Source organism: Pocillopora verrucosa, chromosome 4 (assembly GCF_036669915.1).
Source record: "Pocillopora verrucosa isolate sample1 chromosome 4, ASM3666991v2, whole genome shotgun sequence".
Lineage (NCBI taxonomy): Eukaryota > Metazoa > Cnidaria > Anthozoa > Scleractinia > Pocilloporidae > Pocillopora > Pocillopora verrucosa.
In genome coordinates, this window is record NC_089315.1 from 14,430,102 (window position 1) to 14,450,619 (window position 20,518).

Consider the following 20,518-nt stretch of genomic DNA (forward strand, 5'->3'; position numbering starts at 1 on the left):
TAAAAATCAATGTGAGAGGTAAGTGGCCTGAAGACTCTTCTATTTCTGTTCTGTATCGGATCATATTCAGACATATTTCTAACAACACCTGAGACTAAACCCATGTTCAGCCTAACTATTTTCCAGGACACTTCAATACTATCAGTGAAAGATGCAGAATGGTTAAAGCATACAGGACTTTGAATGAGACCACTAGTCCCCATTCAAACCCTGACAAAGCCACTGCGTTGTGTTCTTGAAGAAGACGCTTATCTCTCTCACCCAGAAAACACATATCTGAGTGCATTTTTTCTGCAAAATGAAGGCCACTGTCTACACTTAAGTAACACAAAAACATGGCATATTGCTGTATTCAATCTAAGAGATTTTAAGAGCCCTTCAACCTCAACCCCCTTCCCCCAATTCTTCTAACAACTGGTAAAACTTATCAAGGACAAAAGGCTTACTAAACTTCAAAACACATCACTTAATGGGATTAAATTCTCAAAGAGTAAGCTACACGTAGGTAGCAGGCGTTCTACAGACAGTACTCAGGTTGCAGATTTTGCCTCTTGTTTAACTGTAGCATCAAGGGAAATTTTAAGAATTTAAGTTGTTATGCCAAAATGAAGTTTGATACTCGGACTATAGCATTATGCCCAAAATTATGCCAGCATAATTTATCAGAGCCCAGTTTGCACATCACACCCACATCAGGCATGCCATGGAACATAAAACTGAGAAAACAAAACTTCTCTAAAACATTAGAGAAGGTGAACTTTTCCCCACTCACACTTTTGTAATCTGTATTCACTTCAACCTATTAACCCTTTCCTACACAGCTGTGCGGCAAGTGGCAACAAAAGTAAGTGAAATAGGAAATTGTGAAGACCTGAGCTTATAATTATATACGAGTTGCAATTCCTCCACAAAGAGCCATGGACGAGTTTGGAAGATTTCACAAAGATAATGATAAAATTGTCATTAACTCTTCCCTTCAAGTACCTTATCAAAAAACCAAAACCTAAATTTACAAATTCATAACAGGTGTCAAGCAAACGGACGCTTCTTTGACAGCACGCTTACATGTACAATTAGAGGCTACGCATTTACCAAGAAGAAAAGAATACCAGAACACTGACCACAATATAAAAAAACAAAAAATTGCTGGCTCAAGAAATAATAATTTCTACGCTTATGTAGATTTAAAGAAAAGGAAAATGGTCCTAATTGAAAAAATCCCACGTTGGAGCTTCCTCGCAGCTAGAATATTATTAAGTCAAGCAATGATGGTTCGCTGTCTATTTTTTTCTATCACTATCAACTTTACCTTTTAGTTGTGATACGATGGGTTGAGAGTTATAAACCTAGAAAGGATAAAAGCAGCCACAATCGTGGCTAGTGTGAAGGTAAAAAAAGCGAAGTAAAATGTTTGCTCGTCTCCAAAGATGTCTACCATGTTGTTTTCGTTTGGTTAATTCACACAAGTTGTCTCCGTCAAAGGACTGGAAAAGAGTAGTGACGTCATATTCCTTACCCTCGATGGCTCAACAAAATGGCGACTGCCTTTAGTGGAAATACGTTTGTTTTTTGCGTATTTATTCTATTTGTTCCCTTTACTCTGGGTAGAAATCATCGAATACAACTAAAGGTATAGTCTTTTAATGAAATTAGATCATTCTACAGTGTTTTTGTTCCATTAATCTTTTATTTATCGCTTGTTTTTGTACGTGCAATTTATAGGATGAAACTAGACAGACGATCGAGTTGAGTAAGTTCGGATTTCTTCAGAATGGAGTTCTCAAAGTGAACTTTACCAATATGCGGTTTAAGGAGAAAAATCCCGCAATCGTAAGTATATTTTGATATCGAGCAGTGAGGGCGCAAATTTCAATAACTTAGTTGAATTTAGCTTTTCGCATTAAAAAGCTCAGGCAGCGAATTTAGCTGAATACTCAAGCCAATTGTTAACTTTCGGCTGTCGATTCCCTTTCAGTTTGGTTTTTCCCTGGAAAAGACTGGAAGTGATGGTATTTCCCCTTACATGGTAAGAACAACTTAGTGTATATTTTACCGATAGGGGTTGAGCAATCAGGTGTGACACTAAAAACTAATATATGTTACAAAGGTCTGACTCGTTCAAAGGGAAGCAACGACATGAAAAACTGTTTGGCCTGTAGCATTTGCAGAAAAGGGTCTAGTCGCTGTGCCGTTACTAATTTCGGATCGACGCGTTAAGTTTGTCGCCGTGAGTACATTGAGGAAACTTCCCAACTGCTTACGTTGGCTGTAAGGAACATCTGAGAACTCTGGAAGTGTGGTAGGGGTGATTCTGTGATATGGAGACACAAATCACCACAAACTCTAAGGGCTCCGGTTTTTCCAATTGTGAATATGAGCTTCTAACATTGCTTACAATGAGTATTAAACAATAGAAATGAACTTTTGAAGTTATATTTATGTTAATTACACAGTAGATATCTTTTTGGTTTTTAATTTTTTGAGGGCCTGTTTATGATATTACTTGAGAGATGCCATTTTATTGCAACCCATAGGCTTACTGTCCACAATAATCCAAAAAATTTTCTTTTCAAAATAGAGAAAGGTCTGATTCTTAATTCTCCCCACTAGCTTCTACTCATTTGCCTGTAAATTAATTACAATTAGTTGGTGATAGATCAAGATAACAACTTTTACCTGTATCAGGTATTCTACCTGTATTCTCATTACTTGTTTGCTAGATAATGTATTGATATTATAGGGAGAAGTTACATGTTAATCACAGACTTCTGGGAGTTAGAGGGTTAACTCCTAAAATCTGACTGCAAGTTTCCCCTCTTGCTGCTACTCATTTCCTTGTAAATTTATTACAAGAATTTTGTGTTTGATCAAGAGAACAACCTCTACCTGATAAATTTGAGTACCCTTGTCAGCTGTTTGCATGGTAATGTTTGGATTTAAGAAGGAGAAGTCATGTGTTAATCACTTCCAGGAATTAAAGGGTTACTGGGATAACTGATGAATCACCACTTGACTTTGCATTGTAGTGTGGACAGAAACCATTTTGATTTTGGAACCTTTTTGAGAATAATAATTATTGTTGCAAATGCTCTATATATTTTCATTGACCTTTATGTGAACATGTCTTTTGATATGATTAAAGGTCTTCTGGGAGGGGGATTGTGCTAATGTGGACAAACACTTTTCCATCTGGCCCCAGTTGTTCGGAGGTCAGATAACACCATCGATTGGATGAATCTCTGTCTGGTATATAATGCTATATGCCATCACTTATTTGCTGGATAGGGATTTATCCATTGGTTAGCATTATCTGCGATATACAACTGGGCCCTGGTTGTTTTTTGTGCACATGAGGAAAAAATTACTGCTTTGTTCTTAGAATTAATTTTATAGTGAGTAAACAGGATTATGAGGTCAAGAAAAATATCAACAGTCATACTGGAGATGAAATTTTGTACTTGGGAATGAAATTAAACTGCACCATATATAAATGCAAAAAAAAAAAAGGTTCTTCTCCTTACATACAAACAGATGCTAAAAAAATTTGAATGGAAAGGTCTGCCTGTCTTAATTATATAATGTATAAGAAATCCACATCGTACTCCACTCTGCTGTGTGACTTTTCAGTGATAGATCACAGATGACGTCAAAAGTGGTACAAGGCACAGCTGAGTACATCACTAATGTTCTTACCACATTTTGACATCTTTTGAAATCTGTTACTGAACAGACCCATGGCAATAGGGAATCTAATTGTTTTATATAAGATAGTAGCTAAATATCATTAATAGTGACATTATCTATGTGTCTGTTTTTCAATAGATCATAAGACCCAATAAAAATGCATGTGTTATTTTGGTTATTCATTTACTTATTTATTATATAAATATATATAGTACATGTGCATAAACTTCAATTTATGTATTTATTTTTCCACAAACTTGTAGGTTTGATTTAATTTATTTCATGAACTTTTTCAGGAGCAACATTCTGATAAATGTGTTCTCAATGATCCAGAGAAGATTACTAATGTGAACCAGATATCATTGGCAATTCTCAAATTTGATCTCAGTGGACCAGAGTAAGATACATTTACATTTTGTCTAATGTTGTGTCTTTGATTGCCTCCAGTTCTAGTATTGTCATGCTTATTTGATCATTGTATGGAATATACACAAAATAAATATTATTAATGGTTAGCGTTTCGCTTATTGCTATTTTTTTGGATTTTTTCAAGAGGTCTGCCTTTTGGATCACTTAATTTTTTTTTTTTTTTTACTAAGACAGTTTTTCCTTTGAAGTGTCATTTGTTGATATCTTGCTACACATACATTTAGTGACTGTTGTGATTAAATCTGAAAACAGTTCTTTAGTTCAGAGGTAGATCAATATTATTTGTGGTGTACATGCATTAAATAAGTCTACATGTCTCTGCATAATATTATTGAGCTAGTGCCTGTTGTGCTTGACAATGTTAATATTTGTTTATTAAGGGGTAAATATAATTTAGACCAAGTCTAAACTAACTCCTTTGTGGATTTGGAAAGCACAGAGGAGGTTTGCCAGGGCATTGCCATGTGCTTCTCTTTTTTTCAATTTTCTTTCCTACATGTACTTAGCTTGTTGTTGTACAGTTACAGACACTTTTTCCTCAGTCAATTCCAATTAACTGTTTTATTCTTGTTTTTGTTGATGGTCAGAATCATTATCACAAAATTTGGACATGACTTTGAAAACCTGACTATTGATAAATATGAACCAGAACCAGAACCAGAACCAGAAGTTATGGAAGCTAAAACTACCTCATCTAGTAAGGAAGGAGAGAGTATTTCAAGTTCATCTCCATCCTCTGATCATACTACAACACAAGCATCAACAACTGTTGTGAAAGTAACCTCTAACACTCCTCCAAAGAACACATCAACAACTGATACTTCAAGTACTGAACAACCTTCCTCCATTGGAAACAAGACTTCTGTAATGGAGATACAAAATAGAAGGAGAAGGGCAGCAGATAGTACAAATCCAACAACACTTACTAAAAGCAAAGAAAAAAAATGGCTTTTGATGCAAAAGAAGATCAATGAATCCATGTCTGAGAATGTGTATTCTGGAAATGTAAGTTTAATTGATTTAATCTTCTCTTTTCCTCATCTTATGCAGGTGCCACAATGTACATGTATGTACCACTTTGATAATTGGTTATGTATCTGTTATTGTAAGTTACCTGGAATCCAGTTGTGACAATCAGTGGTTGGAAAAAGAGTTGGTTTACTCATAATATCAATCATTAGACAAAGTGTAAAACAACTAGCATTCAATTGCGATTGCTGCAATCTGCTTGGCTATGCTTCTTGCTATCTATTCCCTGATAGATAGTAAGTAGAATTAGTAGCCTAACAGCATACAGTTGTCAGTTATCAAAATAGATAAATAAATAAATAAATATGAGCTTGTTTTCTTGTTCAGTTGGGAGTGATGAGTAGATTTATTGTTAAACAATTACGCTATTTCTCTTCATTTTCTATGCATGATACTATATTTAGGCTTCACCTTCATCAGCTATCACATGATCACTTGAACTAATAATGTAACTTTTAAATAAGAAATGCATATATAATGGTTGAACATGCCGTAAGCACAGGCATTTTGCTGGTTGGGTGGTGTTGAAAGTAGTGAGCAAAATCGCTGCCTGTATTATATTTTTAAACAATCAAATATGAGATTTGTCATGCCATTAAATATTACATTTACTTCATTTACCAGAAAGTTGGCATCCAGTTTCTAAATACTCCCTACAACCTTAGCTGAGCATGATATCGATTGCACAAGAAGTGTGCAAAGACAAAAACAAAGACAAAAAACATTCAAATCTTCTTTTGACCTACCAAAAAAGATCTGGCATGCTTTCAGCATGGCAGTTTAAGGCTCTAATTTCTGTCCAGCAAAGTAGCACTTAATTTACTTTTTAATCAGCCACAAGAAGATTTACATGGATAGCACAATAGAGAGCGAAGGTATTGATGATTTTTAACTATAAGCCAATGTCCCTCTGTAATTTTTTTATAGTTCACAGTCAAGATTCAGAGGAAGGCTGAGGAGGGATTGTATAACTTGTATTTTCATATCTGTCCCATACCAGGTGTAAAAAAAACAGCTACAGCTGTGAATATTGAGGTGATGTACTTGATATTCTTATTGATGCATCCTTAGATTTAACCATTTACCGTAATTTCCGGTCGATTACCCGCACGGCCGATTACCCGCACCGGCCGATTATTGCATACGGCGAAAAAAAAAGTCAACGGATTACCCGCACCGGTGGATAACCCGCACGTTGTTATTCAACTTTTTCGGTGGCGAAAACGTGACATTAAGGCGATACATTTCAGTCTTTCGATTCAGACATGTGCACAATTCTGTGTCAATATTAGCTTATACTTTATTGATAAAATTATACAGTGAAAATTGAACAGTAAAATTATACAGGGCGAGTGTTAAAAACTTGAATGATAAAGTAAGTTCAGTTCAAAATCCATTAAAATCTTCATCCTCAGTGTCACTATTAAATAAGTCCATTAACTGCGCATCGAGTACAGGATCCAGAATTGCGGTAGATGTTATTTGTTCATCGTCACTGATGTCGGATGTCTGAGATGCATCATCGTCGGTGCCACTTGCAATTCCTGCTTTTCTAAAACCATTCTTGATGGATGAAACTTATTATTATTTTCAACATTCTGGTGATGCATTTGGGATTTAAAATTACTGTCGGCAATTTCTCAAAAAAATCGATATCTCCTGTTCTACTGGGCCTAACAAGTCCCTTAAAACGGGAAAATTCTCTTTAGCTCAAGCTAGTGAAAACTGGAAATTTGTTACTGATGCGCCGGATATCCTTGGATTATTTTTGTCACCATCAAGGTTTTGTTTTCACGCGTGCCGATAAAAATTTGTTTGTCACGCAACTAATTATGCGTGAAATAAACTCGAGTTGGCATCATGTTTTCGTGCCGCTTTGTGGCACTTTTGATACAATAAAATTCATTTGAGAGGTGGAAACGCAGGTAGGTGAGAAATTTTTTCAATTCAACTTCCAGAAGAATTTAAAATTGTCACATAACCCGCACCTCCCTATTACCCGCAGTGGCGCGGATTTAATGCAAAATCAACAGATTACCCGCGGGTAATCGACCGGAAATTACGGTAACCCCCAAGAGTGACTAACATCTAATATCTCCTTACAAGTCATTCCTGAATCACACATTAAGGTCAAAAGATTTAAAGAAATGATCATGAACCAAGAAAGCTCTTGATTAAACAAATTCTCCTTGTCAGCAACTATGAAAATTTATGGAGAGCAGTTTAGAAAATATGCATACTGATTGCAGAACCATGTGTGTAAAAGGTATTTTCATTCTACTTAAAATTACGTCTACAAATACATACAAATACATATTAAAATTAATTTATGTAATTTTGTTTCTGAATTTTGAGTTGCTTTAACACAAGCTGAAGTTGAGATTCATGTGAAGTGTAGCACCAAAATAATTTCATTCAATGAAATATATTATTCTTTTGAATATTTTTCTCATTTGTTTGGGTTTAAATAAAATATATTTTTTTAATTTCAATCCATCTTACCAATAGATTGACATCAAAGAGAAAAATGGTAAAAACTTTCTGTCTGCTGGAGAGGTGAGGGTGGTGTTACACTGCACGCTGCTGTAATTTGTATGTCATAATTTGAGACCCTTTTTCCCCAAAAAAAAATATTATTTTACACTTTAAACTACAACTTGTATATAAACTTTATGATTACTATTTTCTTTCAGTAGTACAAAGCTGTATTTTGCTCCAATTCAACAAAGGGCCACCATTTAAAACTTCAGCTTAAGAAACTCTTTACAGTGGCCAGTATACATTTATCAACTCAGTTCATAAAACCAAATTATCTTATAATACCTTCTACCAACAAATGACCCCAGTTTCATTGGAAACTTTCCCCTTTTATGTATTCATTGGTACTTTGTGTTAGTGTGTAAAGTTAAAATGCAGAGTACAATGTTACAACTCAGTCCTAAGTTTTTCTGTAAAATACAGTCCAACCACTTCAAAATGGCCATTCAACCCTTTTAGGTGTAGAGAAGGGAAATGCTTTCCCTTAAGTTTTTTTTTTCTTTTCTGGTTTTTAATGTTTGACAGCTGCACTGTATTATGTATGTTTCTTTTTTTGAGTCCATTTGCTAGACAAGTTCTAAGATCATTTACTGCACCTGTGCTAAATTTCTGTCATTAATCTAACACAGGAACCTTTACCATATATGTTTGGTATTCTATCTGTGCTCTTCTTTGGAACAGCAATTTACTGGCTTCATGTTCTTCAAAAGAACAAGTAAGTTGAAATAACCCTTTGAGCAGCTTCTTGTATTAATTACATTCATAAATTGACTGGCTGACGGGGCATTTGTTATATGTGAAATTAAGATTTTGTCCTGTATATATTATTATTTATAAAATATTACAACAGAGATTCACAGTGAATTCAGTTCTTTCATTGACTTACTTCTATCACAAAAAATATCATTTTTAGACATGAATTATTTAGTCATAAACTGTACTGTAAAGAGCATATATTCGTTCTTAATGCACACATTTGTTGCTGTTGTCTGTGAGTGTATGTGACCTTGTTCTGCTTCTGTAATAGGGATTTCACATACAAAGTACATTACATGATGTTCATCCTGATCCTTTTAAAATCTCTTGATCTGATGTTTCAAGCAGTAAGTATCTAGTGCTACCTGTTGTCAAATTGTATCATAAATGGCCGATAGATCACATGGTTTTGCCAATTTTAATTTCCCATATGATTGTGGGACAATACCATTCAAAAAGTTCATGGCAAAAAAAATAATCCCTGTTGTAGCAAAGAACATGGTTCCAACAAGTACTGGACATTTTTATTGCAATGAAGCAAATATACCATCTTGCATAATTGATGGGTTAAAATGTTTCCTGTTTACAGATACTTTTCTTATTTGTGTTTATCATTTACTTCGATGATTTGGGTGAAATGCTACTTTTATGATTTAGATGTAACATTATCCTTAGTCATGAAAATGACAGCTATTTTTCTTAATTATATGGTTTCAAGTGCAATTTAGTGTCAATAAGCACAAGTAAATTTCCCTGTGGGTTCAAGCAATTTTGTTGTCTTTTAAGTACTTATTTACAGCAAATTGCATGAGAAATTGTGTTGTTACTTGTAATTACGGTATTTACTTGTATAAGTTGAACTCGTGTATAAGTCAACCCCCATTTTTAGGTTAAAAAATCGGGTTTTTCATCATTTTTAGTCAAAAAAGTAAAATTCAGACAGATAGAAATTTCCCAAAAGTTAATCTCTTATTTCTGGGAATGAAAAAACACAGGGAATTAAAAAACTGCAGAGCGAAATGTAACCAAGTGCTTTGAAGCTGATCAGCACTTGTTTATATCACCACGATTTTACATGAAAAAGCATCACAGAAAGTTAGGACCCACAAACTTTTGACAGCATGTGCATGTTATTTGTAATTTACACTTGTGTTGCATTCAAAATGCTCTCATTTCCAGCCCACGAGTGGCACTTAATTTTTTTTTCATGCGTATTATTAGCATTGAAATTGCATTTTCTTGACTGAAGCAATACTAACTCAGATGAAACATTGTAATATTACCAAAAAAGGTGCATGTGTACATGTAGCTTACTTTGGTGCTGCTTTAGACTTTCTTTGTAGTTTGATGTTAAGTGTTATCAATTTTTATGGAGTTTGTCTTTTTTTTTTTTTTTTTTTTTTTAACATTTTTTTTTATTTTCACTTAAAGCACAAATACTAGAATAATACAAACAAATACAAAGTTAATTACACTAACGCTTACGCTACTCACTAACACTAATTACGAAATACTGCGTTATATTACATTCACAGTCAGCTAGATTTAATTTATGTTGTGGTTATATAATAATATAAACCTAATTTGTACAAATACTTCTACATCAAATTCCTTTTTTGGTAGAACGACTGTATATACAACTGCGTCTATAACTGTTAATACCCGATACTCATCTATTGAGTTACAATAACATGTTTTCCCATTTTTTATGATGAATAGATTCTTTTTTATTCTTTTTTGCAATCAAAAATTCAAATTTCCAAGTTTCAGATGTTTTAGCCTTCAGTAAGGATACAGACGGCTTGAAAAAAAAAAAATATCAAAAAAATATCGAGTTTGTCTTTTGGTTAACATCTCAAATTAAGTTTTGTCCCATCATACATGTTGTACAAAAGAGAAACATGCAAAATATATCTTTGTACTCTGGGAATGTCTGGATGAGGGTAAACATGTACTTTTGGATAACTTTTAGTCATGAAACTTTATATTTTTTCTCTGAACAGGTGAATTATCACTTTATTAGTAGAGATGGTAAACCAGAGGAATCTTGGGAAGTGCTCTACTACATCACACATCTGTAAGCTTTATTAGTCAGTCAGGGCTGTGCTCTAGCAGAGGCCAGGTGCCATAGGCCATTAATTTTTACCTTTGGTGATTGTGCAATACTGCTCTCATCAAAGTCTTTGACCCTTCAACCCCCATGATTGACTGAGACAGAATTCATTGTCACAATACCAAGCAGACAATTCATTACAATAAATGAAAATATCAATTAGAGGATTATTGGTTGATCCATTACCAAATTCTCTGAACTAAAAAATGAGAATTGTATGGCAGACAGTAAAGAGAGTTACTAATGAGATCTTGGGAGTGAAAAGATAACAAACTGGGCACTTCAGATTTTGAGACCAAAGTCTCACACCTGGTTAATCTTTTAAGAGCACAGCCTTGTTAGCATTGTTGATTACATTAATGACCTTTGATTATGTCAGCTGATGAAACATGACAAAGGTATGGGCAGGGGTTACAAACAATTTTTCCAAATAACTTTGGTTATAATTTGGCGTTCACACTCTATCCTTTGACATGTAACTCCCAGAGGTGATTTACTTGCACCTGCAACTCCTCCTCACAATATTAATACATTAATTGAAGGTGACACAAATCGACATATTTTTCAACTAGGAGCTGTAGTCTTGAAATAATATAGAATTTTCTTAGCTTATTGTTTTATATGGAAAGGTACTTAAAAATTGCATAGCAAAATTGTGTCATCTAAAACAGAGAAAAGAAAGCAAAGTTTTTTGTGACATTAGTTGTGTGTAATATTTAGTTTATGGTATAAAACTCATTGTTTAGCACAGTGTAAGTCAATGCCAGAGTGAATTAATATTACATTCCAGTAAGCGAGATCTGTTCTTTTTCCATTTTAGATTGAAAGGGGCATTACTGTTCACAACCATTGTCCTTATTGGTACTGGCTACTTTTTCATCAAGCATGTGCTGTCGGACAGAGACAAAAAGATATTCTTGATTGTCATACCACTGCAGGTAAGAATAATGCACAATCCTCATTACCTAGTAACATATTTTCAAGAAGTTTCTCACTGATATACACAATCTGATGGAAGCTAAAGCCCTAACATTTCTGCAGGGAAGGTGTTGGGCTCTTAACTTTTCATTTACATTAGGTACAGACCTTTAGCCTGTGTTTGTTAGTTAAGATGGTAAAAAGGGCTCTCTGATTGCTTTGTTGATGTCATAGCATATCAGAAGCATACCAAATGCAGTACATGTACCGCATCTATAATTCCCAAATATAAGGTTATCATGGTTCATGTTTCTCATGGTGAACATGAGAGCAGTCTCTGATTTTTGTTGTAATAATGTGTTTAATTATTGTTTCTCGAATTTCTGTTTATTCTATTTCAATGTCATATCCTGGGAGATTTTGTGGCACTTTAAGTGAAGAGAGGTTTCAATGAATGCCCAGACATATTATTACCAAGTGCTGTGGAAGTCTTGTGAATCAAATCTTAACAGGAGGCATTCAGAGGTGCTTTAAGAGGCAATAGACTGCTGGTAACTGGCTTTTATTGAAATTCCTGTGGAGGAGTTGCAGCACTGTTTGTCCCTTGATGCTAAGACCCACATGTGTCTGCTGCTGAGCATGACATCTTTTTTGTTGTTTTTTGAACAATTACCAGTATTATTTTATTATTCATACAAGTCGCAGGCATTTGGTTTCTTATTAAATATTCCCCTTTTTGTCCATTGTAGATTTTAGCCAACACAGCTCAGATTGTGATGGAGTCAACTGAGGAAGCAAACACACAGTATACAACTTGGATATCCTTTAATAACTTCCAATAATTTTGGTATCAAAAGTAAATCTTGGACTTTTGCCATCAGGCAACACAAAGAAACACCTCATTTGATGGGGAAGGTGTTGTAATATTTGACTAAATGTGACTTAAGAAGATTTTTTCCATTAGTTCTAATCATTTCTCCTCAAAAATTTCACTGTCTTCTTTTTAAAGTTTTAGGAGTCAGAAAATTTTCTCAAGTTTTTCATTTTCCTCCTTCCTTTCCTTCATTCTTTCCTTCCTATTTTTCTTTCCTCTTTGAGCAAATAAAAGACTGCAGACCACAAGGTCATGTGAAAGGCCAAGGAAAAAAAAAAAACTCTCAGAGAGTAAATACCAACAAAAGAAAATGATACATAGCGGCAGAGATGCGAAATTGAGTTTGAGTGAGAGCCGTGTTTAAGTTAAGTTAATGCCTTGACTATTATTACAAAGAACTATTCATCTTAGTCGACTTGCTTTGCTGTGGTGCAATTCTGTTTCCTGTTGTATGGTAAGTAAGATGTAACTTTAGTGCCAAATACTGTATTTATAACGGGAGGAATTTCTTTCGTTTTGATTCGAAGAGTATCTGTGTATGTAATTTCTCAATTTGGTCGTTTTCTTAAGAAGTGTTGTTAAGGGAAGTGATCACTGTTCAATTTATTGATCACATGGCTTCCCATTGTGAAACAAATCACTTATTCATATGAAAATCTTAGCTTGGCAACTTGCTATTAAGCCACACTATAGGACTACAGTTTTGTTTTAACATTCTACCCTAGAATTTTAAGAATATTGAACTGATTAGGATTAACATTGTTTGGCATTTTTCATGCTGTACATGTTGTTAATAGCTGAAAGTGTTTTGGTAAAGGATTGTAAAGTTGTTAAGAATCAAACTGATCGTGTGTTTTTTTCTGAAAGTGTAACCACGCCTCTTCTGCCTTTCAGGTCGATAAGACACTTACAGGAAGGATCTCAAACAGACGGCAAAGGTATAAGACACGTTATATGACTGATAATAAAACATTTTTTCCAGCAACATTTGCAGTAAGAAAGCTATTTTTCAAAATACCTAATTGGGGATATTTTCTCTTTTTTTTGCAGCTGCTCTTAACCTAGCCAAGTTAAAGCTTTTTAGACATTTCTACGTGATGGTAAGGTGACCTCTCAAAGTTTAAAAGGGTTTATCAGCTGTGTAATGATATTTATTTAATATGAATTTTAGTAAAGATTTGCTTGCTTTTTTCGCTAAATGATTCTCTTAAAATGGGGGAATAGTATAGTGCCCCTTACCCCCGTTACCCATGTTCCGTATTTAGGCTACATGGTCTAAGTACAGTAATTTCTTATTGTATCAGACATCCATATTCAGAGTGTGAAGCTGGGTCAATATTTTGCCCATGAAGACCTTCGCACAGTAAGGTGCTTGGCTGTACAGGCTGGTGTGAATCCTGTTGAAATACAACCCATCACTGTTTTACGCGCTGACACTTACTTTGAACACAAACGAGACTTAGTCGACACATCGCAGTTTAAATTAGAATCGACTACACTAAGAGACAAACAATAGTTTTGCGATAGTGTCTCGCCATAGTGAACAACACGAACATTTTTAACAGCACTCCATATTTTGCATTTTCTAATTGGAAACACCTGTATTCTTTCTTTGTTTTTAGATTGTGTGCTACATCTATTTCACAAGAATAATTGTGTATTTGATAAAGGTGAGTGGGACCATCGACACCAAGAAAAGATGCAAGTTCCACCGTGGAACTTATTAATCTCCACCAGTCTTGAAGACAGAATGTTTTATTTTAGCTGTTCACGTGCAACTTTGTTCTTGATGCCACTCCCTTGGAGCCTTGGGAGAAGGGGTTGCTAAGGGCACAAACAGTGGGGAGAAGACTGGTTTACTTGCACTCACCTGAATTCATTGAAGAAGCTTAGTGTAGTTGAGCTGTTTTTATGTTTTTGTTTCAGATAACAGTGCCATTTCAGTATATGTGGCTGGATGATGTAAGTTTTGGTACAGGTTCTTGTAGTAATCAAAGACGTTCGATCTTGATTCTTGTTGAATTTCGTGCTCATGATGAGCACGGATCCAATATTCCAATGATGCAACATCTAGAGATTAGGTATGACCAAAGTGCCTTTTTTAATCCATCTTGGGTCATTGTCCAGTGTTCTTGGAAAACACTCTTTGCATCCCCAACCCAGAAATATCAACAGATACCAGTAAAATGTCAGCAAATCTAACGAAATGTGGTTGGTGCAGCAGAAGCCAAGATTTCGTTCCCGTTTAATATCTTACCTATGCTTTTCAACTCTTGAAACTATTAAAAATGCATGTTTCATTTCAGTTCTTCAACAATGCAGCATCGTTTGTCTTCTTTGTACTGACTGGGTAAGAAAACAATGTTTAAAGTTCTTTAATCGAGTTTCAAATCTAGAGTGTTGTTAGTTGATTAGAGATAAATTGTTATCGTCGTCACCAACAATGAAGGGTGATTACATAATTTATAACATCTACGGTGATCTTTATGAATGTATGTTACTAGATCTTAAAAATGACCCTTGTCTTCTGACTACCTTTTGTCTCCCTAATCCCCAATACAACTGGAGAATGCTCACCATAATTGCTGCAAATTTTCATTCTGTTGAACAAAATTTTCTAGGAAGGGCTGTTAGTGGTTTCAGGAGCGATGATGCTAATCCCCCCTTCCCCTCCCTCCCCCCTTGGCCTCTCACATTGGTCTCTCACATCATGTTTAGGCGATAAAATTAGTGCAGTTCCACATTTCGAATGAGACTGCAAAGAAAATTGACCGCAATCTTAGGAGGTTAAATTTATTGGAAAATAATTGATGCTTTGTTATAAAGTGATAGTAGCCGTATTTTATTTCGACTTTACCACGATGAATGTTTGTTCCGTTATTACGTGTTAATATAGCTTTAAGTTCCGACCTGCTCCGGACAATCCTTATCTTCATGTACCACAAGACGAAAGTGATGGCGAAGTGGAGATGGAAGAAGTGTAAGTTCTTTATGCTGGTTTTTTTCAAAGTGTGCTCGACGTTTCAAGGGCAAAGAGAATCCTGCTTGTTGCTAAATATTTTTCTGCTTGATTGTTTCAGGGTTACAAATCCAGGAATCGCCAATGGCGTGACGAGACTGCAGCCGTCGTCAAACGGCAAAAGAATATTTGAAACTGCGTAAAAATTGCGACAACCAATCACTTGCTTTGTGTGCTAAGTGGATGGATTTTCCCACGGGCGTAGCTTAGGTGGGAGGGGATTGACTGGGAACTAGTGTGTTGGTGACTTCCTTTTTAGTGACAAAGAAATATTTGCTAATTAAAAAAACACCCCAACATACTCCCAAATGTTAGGAAGGCACTTGTTTCTCTTCCTCCTCTTCCCCCCCCCCCCCTCCCGTATGGGAAAACGCATACCCCAAGGGGTGACTCTTGTATTTTAATCTTTCTAGAAGCGATTTGAATCTCCAGTAAGTTACATATGGTTAAATGTTAGAGGATATATTTTGAAACATATCATATCTGTGCTTGTAATCGTGTTAATGCGAGACTAATGAGTTTGTGCCCAATGACACTCACACAGATATTTAACTATTCTCTCAAATATTACTTACTGTTATTTGCATCGCATGGTCGTTAGAAATAGATGATAAAGTTTTGCCGCGCCTTGCCAATCACAAAGTCATATTGAGCAATAGATTACTATAGTAATACTTGATTGAAGAGGAATCATTAATGGTCTATCTGACCTTACTTAGATATTTATAAGAATCTGAAGTGCTTATTAAACTTAAGCAAAGTAGCGTGCTCGCCAAATATACTTCAGAACTCATTTAAACAATGAGCATTTGGTATGGGGTGTAATTTATTATAGATGTTAGGCTTGTTTTGTCTTTACTTGGTTTTGACATTATGTCGTTTGTTTTTTCGTTTGTCTTTTTTTCGTGGGAAACACGGTGATCTTATGGTTAACGGGCTCTTTTCCACATTGATCTGCATTTGATTCATGACTGGGATTAATCTGACTATCTTGTATTTAGGCAAGGTATGTTAACACTCGCACTGTGGATTTTCTATCTATGATTATAAATGGGTAATTCCAGACTTGGGTGGTTGTCGGTGCTTTCTGCAGCAGTTGCACTTGCGCATTTCCCGTTTGAAATGTGTTCTGATTTTACGATAAATGTTCGCTCCGTTTTCTCTTTATCTTGCGCGAAATGTTTATCGGTAGCTTAATGTTGTAAATATTTTTAAAGTGTAAGAGCTTTCTACTGTTCCAACATCCGACGATGATATTTTTACTCAATCAAAGTCTATTGATACTCATCGACTATAAATTATTAGGTACCAAATTCAAGCAACTTTTCCTTTATGATCTAGTTTAGTAAAAATTAATATAACTGACATTCCTTGCTGTTTGTTTGTTTGGTTTTTTTCGTTTGGTTGTTAGCCTGTGGTTTGCTGTCAACCCTTTAAAGAGGTTCTTAACCCTTTACACCATAACATCAGCATGCATATTCTCAACACCTTATCTATACATTTCGTAAAAAGTCGACAAGGAGAATTTGTGTAACAATTCAGAGCTTCTCTATTTGGTTATCATTTCCTTTATTTTCGTGACCTTACTGTTTGATTCAGGGGTCCTATTGTAGGAATTAGTAATTAGATGTCACTCACACTTAGGGAACAAAGGGTTTAAAGATGGCTTAATATGTAGTTCTTAACAATATATTATTGAAATGACATGATGATATTTTGTATTCGTCCCATGAAGATATATGTTTATATTTGAAGAGACTATGAATTATTCCTGGAGACAACGATAATTATTAAACTTATAGGGAAGACGCCTTTTGATGCAATGGAAAAGATCATATGAATTAACGTTGATCTTTGCAAGGCCTTACTTCCCATTTGACATGTTCTTTTCTTAAATTTAAAACGTAGGTTCAGGCTGTACGAGATTAACAAGTCTTCAATAAAAGAGTGTCATAAATGGAATCATTCTTTTTTCGTTGCTCAGTAAGATGAAGAAAAGAGAGGGTGAGCCTTAGTGAGTTCACAACATTTTGACCACTGTGTTGACGAATATCGTTTCGATAGGAGTACAGATCACGCTAAATTACTGTCGATTTATCAGATTTACTATAATTATACTGGTAAAAACCTTACCAAACCACCCACCTTTTCACCATTTCAAATTTTACCTATGGCTATGCCACGAAAATATAGGGTATTCATTCTGAGAGTGGGTTCCAGACTTACTCAGAACGGCTGGTTAATGGCGTCATCAGTACCGTGTATTATTTCAAACCTGTTAAAGTTGAGCTCAAGGCTGGGCCCTTACGGCCTCAATCGTCTAAATATGGCCCCTTAGGTGAGGTGAAGGGACAAGAGCCCGCTTCACTTAATACGTTTACTCAGCATTCAGTTCAAAAACTCTTATATACGCAAGTGAAGAAGTAAATTCCTAAGGAACAGAAGGAGTCTTACAAAAACGTACTATTATATAAGAAGGACAAAGTATATAATACCACGAGACAAACAAAAACTACCAAATACAAAGGGTATGTACAAGAATCGAAAAATTCGTAGGAAAGAGGTCTACATCGACGCAAAAAATAAGGTATACTACTAAAAGGTGCGTGAAACGTGATGTAACAGGGCGGTGTAATCTACATTAAGTGTAGAGATGATACGTGGAAAAAGAAAATAATAAGTCAGTGTAAATTAATGGGCGCGGAATATCAGACCTATTCGTGAGAAATCAATGTTAAAAAAAAAAAATTACAAATTCGCTACAACATGACATTTGATTTAACGCGTAACAGGATGCTAGGTCTTCACAGTAACTGTAAACCCGGTCAGGCTTATACACCCTAACATCAGCATGCATATTCTCCATTGTTTTAAAGACATATCCAAAGGTGCTGATAAGGAGAATTTGTTTAATAATTGGGATCGTCATAAGCTGGGATCAATGTCTTTATTCTCATGGCCCTAAGGTGTGATTCAAGGGTGATAATGTGGGGAGAAAGAAGATGCTAGTCAATCAAAGAAAACAAAGGGTTAAGAGGAGAAGTTTAGCAACGTTTTCCAGCAGACTTATATGCCAAGTACTCCGTATTTGTATTAAGGAACTTGCAGTAGCTCAGGAGAGGGTTGCGCGAAGAAGGAAAAGCACACAGGGGAACAAAGTGATATTTCATTCTCTCATTTATTAATCTACATAGCAGTGACAGTGATGATAAGTGATTCATATGAAAACAAAGCTTTGGTATAGGTCCTAATTCGCTGTGTGAAGCTGTACTTTCAATGTAAACGGTGCCTGTTTTCAAACGGCGTGTTTTGGATGAAGATCATACTCATCATCATCGTTTTCCTGTCTTTAAAAAGGACGCTACCGAATCCTGAATACAAGCAACTTCGAAATTATCAGTTTCTCAGTTCGTTATAGATTCTCGGCTGTTTCAAACTTTACTGATGAAAGTTTGCAAGGGAGGTAACCTGCCATCAATTAAAAAGACCGCTGAACAGCAATGAAACGTGACGAGAATCACAACTCAATCATTATATCATTAACGTCAGTTTTAATGTTCAAACTGTTACTGATTGGGTGGCATCTATTCTGTATACTTACTGATTACTACTTGTTTCTCAGTCGCCCTTTTGCCAATAACATTGTACAATAACATTGTGCTGAACTTGTGAAATTTTTTGCAGATGGCCAGTGGTCTCTTATAAAAACGTAAGAACGATATTTCTTGTAACCAGGTACTTACCTATAAAAAGCATGGGAGATTAATATATATATATATATATATATATATATATAGAGAGAGAGAGAGAGAGAGAGAGAGAGAGAGAGAGAGAGAGAGAGAGAGAGAGGAAGTCTGTGTTTCAATTTTTCCGTAGTACAATGTTCGATACGTAGAAGTAGAGCGCGATATACATTTAGATAGGGAAGAAACAAAGAGACTATACTGTCATCCCTACAAGACTGTTTCGTGATTACTCACTTATTTCATTTTGCAATAAACTCCCGAATGAGTGACTAATCACGAAACAGTCTTGTAGGGATGAAGTTAAATCGTTTTATCGTTCTTTTAGGCAGAACTTGTTGAATTCCCACAGGTGTTCAAGCGTCACAATATCATTTTAATTGTGAACATTTATAACTGTTTTCATGTTTGGTGAACAGCTGAACATGTTTCATTTACAGAATACGTGAGATGTTGAACACAGCCAACTGTAAGTGTTGACTTCTTTCCGAAAGTTCCTATAAAAATGATATCTCTTGGTGAAGATGCCGATCTATTGACAAAGTTTTCTCGAAGTATCGTCACCAATCACACAGCGAAGGAAAGCAGAACCAAAGCATTCTCGCATCACTTTCTACTCTATTTAAAATGATTGGAAAGTTTAAAAAGAGATCTCTGGATGGTACCTGCGTATAAAATCGCACTCAAAGAAGCATCTCGTTAGATCTGTTTTCTGTCGAAGAGATCACTGTCTTAATTCAAAGAGTTATGGCCTTAACACTATCTTGTGGTTTTTAGCAGTTAAATTGAAACCAAGTAAACTAGAATTAATTGTCCAGGTCCAGTTAATGTTCAAATTGCAAATTATTTGGCGGCATCCATTCTGTATACCCACTGATTACTCGAGTTGCCCTTTCGCTGTTGTCTCAAACAGCGAACATTGTGATAAACTTGTCAAATTTATAACAGATGCCTCGTGGGTGATATTACCGTCACTATCGCAACCGTTCTGAACTGACAACCACTGATCTCTTAAATCATTTTATCGTTCTTTCAGCCAGAACTTGTTGAATTCCAAAAGGTGTTCAAACGTCACAATATCATCTTAACTGTGGATATGTTTTCATTGTTTATGTGTTTTGTGAACAGCTGAACATGATTCATTCACGAAATATGCTGAACATAAAGAATGCTAAGTGTCGACTTTTTTCCGAACGTTCCTTCCTGTAATTTACGTATCTCCTTGTGAAAATGCCGATCAATCCAAGTATCGCCATCAATCACATAGCGAAGGAAAGCAATACCAAAGCATTTTCGCATTACTTTCCATTCTATTGAAAATGATTGGAAAGTTCAGTAAGAGATCTCAGGATGGTACTGGCGTAGTAAAATCGCAATCAAAGACGTATCTCGTAAAAACTGTTTTCTGTCGAAGT

At 35.4% G+C, this 20,518-nt stretch overlaps 1 protein-coding gene across 1 annotated transcript; it reads left to right on the forward strand.

Annotated features, from left to right (window-relative positions):
• The first annotated feature begins 1,503 nt into the window (after positions 1-1,503).
• LOC131792320 (protein GPR107) lies at positions 1,504-17,322 on the forward strand. Its single transcript, XM_059109698.2, has 20 exons — positions 1,504-1,630; positions 1,723-1,830; positions 1,976-2,026; positions 3,981-4,081; positions 4,701-5,118; positions 6,070-6,177; positions 7,651-7,698; positions 8,310-8,395; positions 8,708-8,783; positions 10,440-10,513; positions 11,370-11,487; positions 12,217-12,285; positions 12,734-12,795; positions 13,236-13,279; positions 13,392-13,441; positions 13,964-14,011; positions 14,268-14,303; positions 14,648-14,691; positions 15,238-15,321; positions 15,422-17,322. Exons 1-20 carry the CDS (start codon positions 1,535-1,537, stop codon positions 15,501-15,503), a joined length of 1,803 nt encoding a protein of 600 aa, XP_058965681.1. The 5' UTR covers positions 1,504-1,534; the 3' UTR covers positions 15,504-17,322.
• Positions 17,323-20,518: the final 3,196 nt, after the last annotated feature.

Excerpts from the sequence above, each read along its gene's own strand:
- LOC131792320 (XM_059109698.2), top strand. The coding sequence starts at position 1,535 with ATGGCGACTGCCTTTAGTGGAAATACGTTTGTTTTTTGCGTATTTATT. Across the intron at positions 2,027-3,980 it reads ATGGTATTTCCCCTTACATG|GAGCAACATTCTGATAAATG; the intron begins GTAAGAACAACT and ends GAACTTTTTCAG. Across the intron at positions 6,178-7,650 it reads CTACAGCTGTGAATATTGAG|ATTGACATCAAAGAGAAAAA; the intron begins GTGATGTACTTG and ends TCTTACCAATAG.